The 10448-nt window shown below is 40.4% G+C and overlaps 1 protein-coding gene across 1 annotated transcript in view; it reads left to right on the top strand.

Moving 5' to 3' along the window:
- The window catches only part of RNF150 (ring finger protein 150), a 233005-nt gene that overhangs the window by 159874 nt on the left and 62683 nt on the right, over positions 1–10448 (top strand). The window contains exons 3-4 of the mRNA XM_024736218.1: positions 3729–3800; positions 5218–5300. Coding sequence (XP_024591986.1) covers positions 3729–3800; positions 5218–5300 — 155 coding nt within the window. The remainder of the gene's footprint in view (positions 1–3728; positions 3801–5217; positions 5301–10448) is intronic.

The following is a 10448-nucleotide window of genomic DNA, read 5'->3' on the forward strand; positions in this document are numbered from 1 at the left end:
TCTCAACCACTGCGCCACCAGGGAAGCCCCATAAACTCGATTTTGTTGCTGTGTTTTGGCATCCTTAGTCCTAGTTTTTTCTCACCTTGACTGCATTTCTGTTTATAACACAGAGGGGAACTAGAGGGAAATGTCTTATTTTTCTCAGTTTCTTAAGTATTTAGGAGATAACTAAATTATACATCTTGGGTTGGAGTCTGTCACTGTTTACTATCCTTGTTGGTGTTTATGTCAGACTTTATTCTTCTAATAAATGGCTGTGTGTTTATTTTCCATAAAGCTGTTTATCTTCATTGTTGTCAAGGAACCAGTAACCCTGGTAAATATTTTCTTATACCTGTTTCAATCAAATTGATGAGTAAATCTAATTTCCAAGATGGCTCAACTCCTGACAATTTTTAGTGAAAAGTATAATATGATTTGGATCTGGTTGGGTTAGAGAACATCTATAGGCGCATCCTGGAGAAGGGATAGGAATCCCTGCCTGAAACAACACGTCTGTACAAACCTGAGGAGGTCCCTATCTGCCCAAGGTGGTCCCTCCATCTACCTGAGGTGGTCCCTAAGTCTTCCATTAGCATCACATCACTCTGCATTTCTAAGGAGCACAAAGGAAAGAGTCTGTTTTGTGATGATCTTCTGCTCCAGTCCCTAGATTCTCTGCTCAACTACATACAAGACTTGGTTTGAGCAAGGTCTGTAGCTTTCCCTCTCATTTATATCCGGTGAAGTTAATATCCCAAAGACAGAAGAGACCAACTACAAGAGCAGCAACTTCCTTATTTGGGCCATTTTATTAAGAATTTTTATGGGCTTCTGTCATTAGTTTGCATTTTGGAAATCCAATAATACTAGTGTGAAAATAGTTGAAAGTGGGACAGTCGTCTTTATTCAGAAGTCAGTGTTTCTGATTTTCATGTCACTTAAGAAGAAATAGAGACATGCCCATATTGACAAAATTTGGCTACATGCAAATGGTCATAGCATTTTTTTAAACTTTACAGTGCTTTTCCCTGGTCCCATAGTTACCATCTATATCTCAGAAGCTGGTTTTTCCATATTTTCCAGGTATCTAGATCATCTCTTTTTCCCCTGGCAGGGCAGATTTTCATATCCTTCATTAGTCCCTACCAAAACGCAATCCTTTTCCTCCTCAAAAGAGGTATAGGTGGGCTTCCCTGGTGGCGCAGTGGTTGAGAGTCCACCTGCCGATGCAGGGGACATGGGTTCGTGCCCTGGTCCAGGAGGATGCCACGGAGCGGCTGGGCCCGTGAGCCATGGCTGCTGAGCCTGCGCTCCGCAACGGGAGAGGCCAACAAGAGTGAGAGGCCCGCGTACCGCAAAAAAAGAAAAAAGAAAAAAGAGGTATAGGTAAGCTTTGCTTACCTTATCACATGTATTACTTATAGTTTAACATAAATTTTCCCATTAACTGGCTGAATTTCTCAGGTTGTATTTCATGCTTTTAAAAAATCTCTGGATTTAAGATTTTATTCACTTATCAACCCTTTACGGAGTTTCCATTAGATAGTAAGCTGCAGAGAGCAGGAAAGTGTATGTATTTTTTCACTACCATTGTTTCAAAACCCAGAGCTAGGCCTGGAACAAAATAAGTGATCCGAGATACGTGTGGAATGATCACGGGTCACTGATTGAAGGCAGCTTTATTCTAGGTGCTGGGGACACAACGGGAAGCAAAAATAAACCCAATTGTGCACTCAGGGAGCTCACTTGAGCGCAGTAGAACGGGAGTTGATCATCAAAATAAACATCAACTTGCAAATGTTGTGACAGTGCCCTGAAGCAAAGGTACAAGGAGCTGTGAGGATCTGGACTCCAGGGGTCCTCTCTCCTGGAAGAAGAGGGAGGAGCTTCCTGAGGAAGTGGCTTGAGTTAAGACCAAAGGATGCTTAGGCACCAGCTAGAGGAAGAGGAAAGGAAAGAGAGTTGCATCCTGTTTAGTTTCATCTCAGTTCTTTTCTTTTCCTCTCACTGTATGTTCCCCCTTGGTAGTTATCATTATAGCCTCTTCCTATTTTTCCCACCACCTTAGTTTGCTCAATACTCATGGATTTCCTTATAGGTCTCAAGTGTATGTTGGTCTCCTTTTAGGAAACAACCAAGGCTTACTTTTCTGTTAAAAATGCCAGTAATTATTTTAGAAACTAAGGACAGAATATCAAAGAGAAAAATGAATTAACAAGGGAAGCATGTCCTCTCCTACCTATTTACTCTAATTGGGGTGTGCTTAGGGACATGCCGTATCACAGGTACTTAATAGATTTTGATTGGTTGGTCAGCTGATTGGTTAGTTGCTTGGCTGGTTGACTGAATGGCTGGTTGGCTGGCTGGCTGGCTAGATGTTGGTTGGTTAGCTAGCTGATTAGTAGGTTGTCTGGCCACCTAGCTGCTGGCTGACTGGGTAGGTGTTTGGTGATTGGCCGACTGCCTGGTCGGTGGACTGCGTAATTGGTGAAAAAAATGAGAGGGGTAATTTAGCTTTGGTTTTAAATTCCGACTTAATTTTTACTCAGATTCTGACTGACCTGTCACTAACTCTATAATATTAGACAATTTACTTAAGCTCTTTAAGTCTCCATTCTATAAAATAGTATTTTTCTCATAGAGCTGTTGTAAGGATAATAGTGATATAGCTTACAAAGCTTTAGCACGGTACTTAGGCTAAACGAACTCTTCATTAGTATATGCTCACTACTTTAAAGAAAAGAAAGAAGCTAGAGTTTTATTTCCAAAGGAAACAAAATTATTGAAAGCAGATGCTTCTTTTTAAATGTTTGCCCTATTTATCTTAGTCTTTCAAATATGTTTCACTGCTGCAAATACACTTCTGTTACAGACTAGAAATACACATACCTGAGAAGATTACAGTATGTGGAAAACTCATAAGCGCACAAGCAAACCATTTTTTTCCTCGACAGATTAAAACGTAATTCTCTCCCCACCCTCTTCCTCTCCCATTCTTCCTCGTGGCCCTATTATTGTATTATTGTAGGGTGCATTAGGATACCAACTTCCTCTCTTAAAAAAAGGAGTGCATAATATATACTTTCTTAACGTGGGTGATGACGGTTACCCAGGTGTTTGCTCTATAACTATTTGCTAAACTGAATATGTATGATTTATGTATTTTCCTATGTGCACTCACACTTAAACACACACAAACGAGGTGAAATTGGCACGTAACAAGGTGATGGGATACGATAGTACAGACCGAATATAAACCTAAGTTGGGTCTAGATAAGCAAAGGAAATTGCTTAAAAATTCCAAATTGAAAGGAATACACAAACAATATACCCTGTGAACAAGAGATAGAGATTATTCGAACTACTCCAAATTGGCTACCTCCATGTCACAAATTGAGTGGCTAGAGTGACAAATTAGGGAACTGTGTGTTTGTTTTGCTAATCTGCATGGATGTGACCTGCGCTGGAGTCACTGTGGGGCAGGATCCTTCCATGTCGTATTCCACTTGCTTAACCTCAGGCATGAAGAGCTTCTCTCGATGACAGAGCTCTTTAGTAGGCTGCGATGAGTCAAGTCCCTTTGCACAGGTATCACTGCCCCGTCTCTTCCAGCCATCTTCATTAACATGCCTTCTACTTGTGCATGATTTCAGACACAGCTGCCCTGGTTTACTGAATGCTATCAGACACAAAGTTAAGAATTACAAGTCTTTATTACTAACAAGCAGCTTTTGGTTTTTCAGCGCCGACTGGGAGATGCAGCAAAGAAAGCAATCAGCAAGCTCCAGGTCAGGACCATCAAGAAGGGTGACAAGGTAACAGCCTCTTTTCTTTTTTGGCAAGGAGCCATTCAGAGAAGTGTCCGAGTTTCCTAGCAGCCAGTGTGGAAAAGAAGATGAGAAAGGGAAATACATACTAATAGTTCTCCTGTGAACATCTGTTATTATACCCATCATTATTTAACATAATTTAAAGCAGTTTATAAAATGCATACTATAGGACAACAAAGTAGTTGGAGGAAGAATTGAAAAGTAGGTATAGGAAAAGTAGACGCAACCAGGATGAAATCAGTATACACACGCATTACCTGAAACGTATAGCAGAAATGGGTCCCAAAATTTAAGCTGGGGCTCTCCAGCAAGCCAATGCAAAGAGGGAAACAATATTCAATATTCAAACAAATCTAATTACCTTATTCCAGTGTCCCACAAGATAAAAACAAAATGGCTGTTGCTGGTATTACAGCTTGAGAAAGTTTTTCCATGAATCCTTGCAAGGAAGATTGTTATGTGCTGAGTGATGTACTCCACTTGAGTCTGCAGCAAATGCAAGAAGCATATTTAGTCCCTCTGAAATTGAGTTTCTAGAACCCCAACGTCAAGGCAACAGTCTCTCTAGCTGTAGAATGATGACATAAAGCCAAAAGCAGAAGCATATCATAAGGAAGGACCGCAAAGTAGGCCAGTCTAGGCCCACAAGCCTCTCAAGGCCTCTGTTCTCCCTGGGAGAACTTTTCCCCCAGGAGAAATTTTAGAGCAGTGAATTGCAGTACATGGGTTTGGGGCTCCTTCGAGCGTCGTGAGAGATTCACAACTCTACTTGTATACGGTATTGTCTCCAGTATGAATAATTGACTAGTCTCGTTAATTACGTGCTGCTGTCTTTCAACTATATAAAAATACCGTTGAGCTTAATAGGATAAAACTCATTTTAAAGTATCACTAAATTTAAAGTATATTTTTTCATTACTTTTTTATCCTCAAACAGGTTAATAAAAGAACAAGGACTATTACATAAGTAGTGTATTATGGGGTGTTGAAAGAGATTTATGTACTTGAAAAGAAAGCTGTAACCACTATTTAAGAGTTGTGTACATTAGATTCCCGAGGAATGGACAGATTAAATATCATTTTGACAATTCTCCATGAATAGTATTTCTCATCCTCGAGACTTGGCTATGTCACCTCCGATTATAATAAGTAGCATTATTAGTAATGGTACATTAAAAAACTGTTCCCTCACAAAAGCTTTTGCAGTGGAACCCGGAAACAGAAAGTGGAGGTTGGAAGGAATAGAAACTAAACCAGTGTACAATAAATTATGGATTAAGAAAACTGGCGCCAAGACAGTTGAAAGCCTTGCTCCAGGCAAGCTCTCCTTTGGCTTGTTATTTGTGTGTTTACCGGAGTTGAAGGTAGGAAAGCAGGCTCATCTGTGCTGTCTCTGTTGCAGGAAACCGAGCCTGATTTTGACAACTGTGCAGTTTGTATTGAAGGGTACAAGCCCAACGATGTGGTCCGGATCTTGCCCTGCCGGTGAGTGGCTAGGCTGCCTGCTTTTGACTGGGGCGTGTGTGGAGAGTGTCTGCTAGCCTCACTGGCTCCGACCTGCTCGGCCTAGCCCTGCAAGGTCAGTCTTCCCCAACGGTGCCGTATTCGAATAAGAAACCACCAACAAGCTCATTCTTTTTGTATAACCTTTCTCCTTGAAAACATTTTCTCTTGTGACATCAGAAATATTTTTCCGATCCTCTTCTCACCAAAGGGAGGAGACTACTGCTATGACCTAGGATCTCATGTACACAGTTTGATGATGTAGCTCCAAGTTCAAGTTTTTTTTAACAACAGATCTATGATATTCAGAATCATATTCGCTTTTACAAGTGCTATTTTAATTAAAATAATAAACTCTTAAAAATGTTTTCTGAATGATCATGAAGGGATCAGCAAACCAGAATACAGTCAGGAGGGACTAGGAAGCCAAAGGCAGATTTCATTCCCCCTTATTTTTTATTGACAAGAAGAGAATGTGACCATCACCCCCAAACTTCTAGAATCTAGGGGCGGATGCCAGCATGTGTAGTTGGAAAAACTGCCAACTGGTGATTCTCTTAGAACCCTAATCCCTCTCCCTCAAGTGAAATTCACCGTGAAGGTGTCTGGATTCTTTTTATACATTAAAATATATTTACATTTATTAATGTAAATATTAAAATTACATTTTATAACATTAAAATAAATATTACATTTATTAACATTAAATAAATTTAAATATTTCAATGAAATAAAATATGTTAAAGGTGCCTAAAGCTTTTTTAGTGTTTTTGCATCTGTGCAGGTGTCCTAAAAATAAAAATTAAATACTGCCTTAAACAAAGAGCCTTCACTTAGAAATACTGGCTTTAAAAATTCTAACAGTATTTAAGGAAATAAAGTAGAACACAGTCACCACCAACATATAAAACAATCCATTCGGTCATAAAACAATGTGATGTTAAGAACTGTTTATTAGAAACACAAAAGAAATAGGATATGCCTTAGAGGAATTAGTTTAATGATCTCAAAGTGACAAAATCTCAAAGTGACAAAAAGGAACAAGATACTCAAATAGATGCAGACACTCCAAGGGGAGTGGATTGTGCTTGAAATGCTCTCAGGCAAATTGATCAGTAGGAAAACCAGCCTGAGGAAAGCGCACCCTGGTGGCCCCAGCTGAAGCCTTCAGGTGGGATTCCCTTTCCTTAGTTTATAGATGGTTGACTGTCTCTAAGAACAAATCATAAATTGGGACACATAAAGACTTGGCAGCGTCCTTCATGTGAGGGTACTATAGATAAATTCTCTCTCTAGACATTATACTTGGTATTTGCTTGGTGACTTCTAGAAATGCTGGCCAAGAATGGCAGTATGTGAACTACAGACAGCCTCTCCCGCTAGCATCTTTCCTCTGCAGCATTTTATTAAGAGTTTTATAAAGCCTCATACCTATGCACAAGGAAAGTCTTGATTTTACTTTCCTTTGGAGCTGGCTTAGAGCCCTGTGAGGCTCCTACTAATAAAAAATATCCAAAGCTAAAATTAAAGGTAAATAGCATCTTTTCCCTGAGAATCCAAAGAACTTTACAAAAGTAATTACGAAAAAATACTAAAAATAGAACTACCATATGATTCAGCAATCCCACTACTGGGCAGGTACCCTGAGAAAACCATAATTCAAAAGGACACATGTACCCCAATGTTCATTGCAGCACTATTTACAATAGCCAGGACATGGAAACAGCCTAAGTGTCCAACGATAGGTGAATGGATAAAGAAGATGTGGCACATATATACAATGGAATATTACTCAGCCCTAAAAGGGAACGAAATTGGGTTATTTGTAGAGATGTGGATGGACCTAGAGTCTGTCATACAGAGTGAAGTAAGCCAGAAAGAGAAAAACAAATATTGTACAATAACACATATATGTGGAATCTAGAAAAGTGGTACAGATGAACCTATTTGTAGGGCAGGAATAGAGACGTAGATGTAGAGAACAGATATGTGGACACAGTGTGGGGAAGGGGAGGGTGGAACGAATTGGGAGATTAGGTTTGACATAAATACACTACCATGTGTAAAATAGTTAGCTAAGGGAACCTGCTGTATAGCACAGGGAGTGCAGCTCGGTGCTCTGTGACAACCTAGATGGGTGGGATGGGGGTTGGTGGGAGGGAGGTCCAAGAGGGAGGGGATATATGTATACATAGAGCTGATTCACTTCGTTGTACAGCAGAAACTAACACAACATTGTAAAGCAATTTTACTCCAGTAAAAGAAAAAAAAACTATATATAGGCTTACTTAACTCCATCATTCATACTGTATAAAATAGCTTGTTCAGTTAGAGCTCTTTCATGAGTATATTTCATGTTACTGCATATAATTGCTGGAGGTTGCATAATATCTAAGTCACAGATGTACCACAATGTAATTTACTAGGCCCCTGTTGCGGACCATTTAGCTGATTTCAGTTTTTAATTATGACAAATTACATTGCTTTAGCAGTATTTAAATTGTCATGATATATTATTCCAGATCTGCTTTTATAGTATATTTTTTAGAAATTTTAACAAAGACAAAAGTAGCACGTTAGTACTTGTCACCAAAAAAAAAAAAACTTTAGGAAGTTTAATCTTATTTATGCTAACACTTGCCCTAGGCCAATTGAGTTTGGCCTCAGGCTCCTCCTTTTTACATCATCATTTGCTTCTCAGCTCAATTTCTTGATTCTTTTTGCTTCAAGTTCCTCACTGTACATCTGCTTTTATTTCCTTCCTGTGGGCCCTGCTTTAAATAACAAATACATCGAGCATTACCAAACTCAGGTTGTAGTTGCTATTTGATCTTAAACTAGACACACAGGCCTACTCTTTGAAGAGTTCTCCAGTTTTTCCATGTGGCTTTTAAAATCAAGATATTTATGCCTGTTGCTGATTTCTGCCAGACAGTTGGCACTAATGGATGTTATCAAACAAATGCACTGGCATTTGCTTTTTTGCTAGATAATTTCCTCTGGGGTATTATTAAGCCTTTGCTCCTATGAACTTTATAGTCTCTCTTACCAATTATTTCCAGGCTGACTCATCCACAGAATTCTTTGCATCTCCTTGGAGTAAAAACTGTTGCAAACAATGTTCCAGCGTATTGTCTTTCTTCTCTCACACTCTTTTCGGTGGCCTCCTAACTCCTGACATGCTGGGTGCCTCTCTTCTCTCTGGTTGCCATTTAGGGTGTCTTTCCAAATCACCCAGTCTCGTACCATGACTTTTTCAAAATCATTCTTCCCTTTTAAAGACACTTGCACAAATTAGGATGAATTAATAAGTGATTCTTCCTCTTTATTTGTAGTCATGGTGATGAATAAAGTTAAACTGTGCACATATTCATGTGCTTTTTCTCCCCCATTCTTTCTTTGTCAGGGTCCTTCTCTAGCCCTTGGAGGCAAGCTTCCCCGTTGGGTGAGCCTGGACACCCACGTTTCATGTGAGGGAGGGACCACAACAGCACACAAAACATCTCAGGTCTAACTTTGGTGGTTTGGATTTGATCCTAATACACCACTAAGATATTTTCCAAGGAGCTGTGGTTTTGCCGTGGCATACCTATGCCAAAACATACAACGACTGCATTCTAGGGCTGTTTTGTGTGACTAGGATCTGTACTTGCAATTATGATTTTTAGCCACAAAAGATATCTTATTGAAGTTCTGTTGTCTTCTCTTGTCCAGAGAAGAAGTTGGGCTCTCTGATTCTTCTTCGGCTTTTACCCTATGGTGTCCCCACTGTCCTTCAATGGTTATTCATCTCAAACTCTTTACCCAATTGCAAACGCCGTATCTCAGAAAGAGCGTGATCCCCTTGGGCAGAGCAAACGTCCTTGTTTGTCATTTTTTAAAAACAAAGCAGTGTATGCATCCTTTCTCTACATGTTTGTCATTTTTTAAAAACAAAGCAATGTATACGTCCTTTCTCTACGTGCCTATACAATCTTTCCTATCTCTAATTTATTACTAAAGCGTTATCACTAATTTGGGAAGATATTGGTTTCTACTACTGTCTTTTCCTTTGTTTGCAAACTCTCCCCACAATTTAGGAAAAAGTATGAAAGCTCCGTGGCAACAAGCAGGCCCTTGCCATAACCTTTTTAGTAACTAAATGCTTTATTCAAAACAACAAACATTTCTTTTGTAGCAACTGTATACCAGGAATAGTGTGAAGTACCAGAAATGAAAAGATAAATGGCATGTTCCCTGCTGTAAAGGAAATCAGGCTAGTGAGGGAGAGATAGAAATTCAAATAAGTCATCACAATACAGAGTGACATATATGCAGCAGTAATAGCAAAATGAATTAAAATTTTGGAGGAACTAATACCAGGCACAGAGAAGTTAAGAAAGGCTCCACAGGGCTTCCCTGGTGGCGCAGTGGTTGAGAGTCCGCCTGCCGATGCAGGAGACACGGGTTCGTGCCCTGGTCCGGGAAGATCCCACATGCCGCGGAGCGGCTGGGCCCGTGAGCCACGGCCGCTGAGCCTGCACGTCCAGAGCCTGTGCTCCGCAACGGGAGAGGCCACAACAGTGAGAGGCCCGCGTAAAGAATCGGGCTCTTTTCATGGGCCAGTCAGAATTGTCCTCTAGGGTAAAATTGGAATGTGTCTTAACTCGCCTTAGCTCATTCCATAGTAACCCATCGATGAGCTATTCAAATTGCATCATCCCCAGCCCCCTAGAGAGACACAAAAGCAGTTTCTGACAGACGACAGAGTTCGGCTGGGTACTAATGGCCCCGTGGAGGCAGCATGTCCTGCTGGCTTGTTATTGTCACAGTTGGATTGCAGATAAAATCCTCTAGTGCTCAAGTCATTGTCTTTGGTAGCCGTGCCTCCAACTTTTCACCAGTTCCTATACAAAATTCTCATGATTACAAATTAGCTCCTGTAGTTACGTTTTGTAAATAGTGCTTCTTGGGGGGAAACCATAGGAGGCAAGTGCTGTGGACACTGGCTGCCCTTTTAATCAGGACTTGGTGCGTATTTCGGAGCTGGGAGTCCAGGTCAGTGAGCAGCTCTGCAGGTCCATGGCTTGTTGGGCTCCGCCCTCTTCACAACAGGATTCAGTTTTGTCCTGAGCAAGCTTACCTGGTAGA

This window comes from Neophocaena asiaeorientalis, unplaced genomic scaffold (assembly GCF_003031525.2).
Source record: "Neophocaena asiaeorientalis asiaeorientalis breed wild unplaced genomic scaffold, Neophocaena_asiaeorientalis_V1.1 scaffold7, whole genome shotgun sequence".
NCBI classification, from domain to species: Eukaryota; Metazoa; Chordata; class Mammalia; order Artiodactyla; family Phocoenidae; genus Neophocaena; species Neophocaena asiaeorientalis.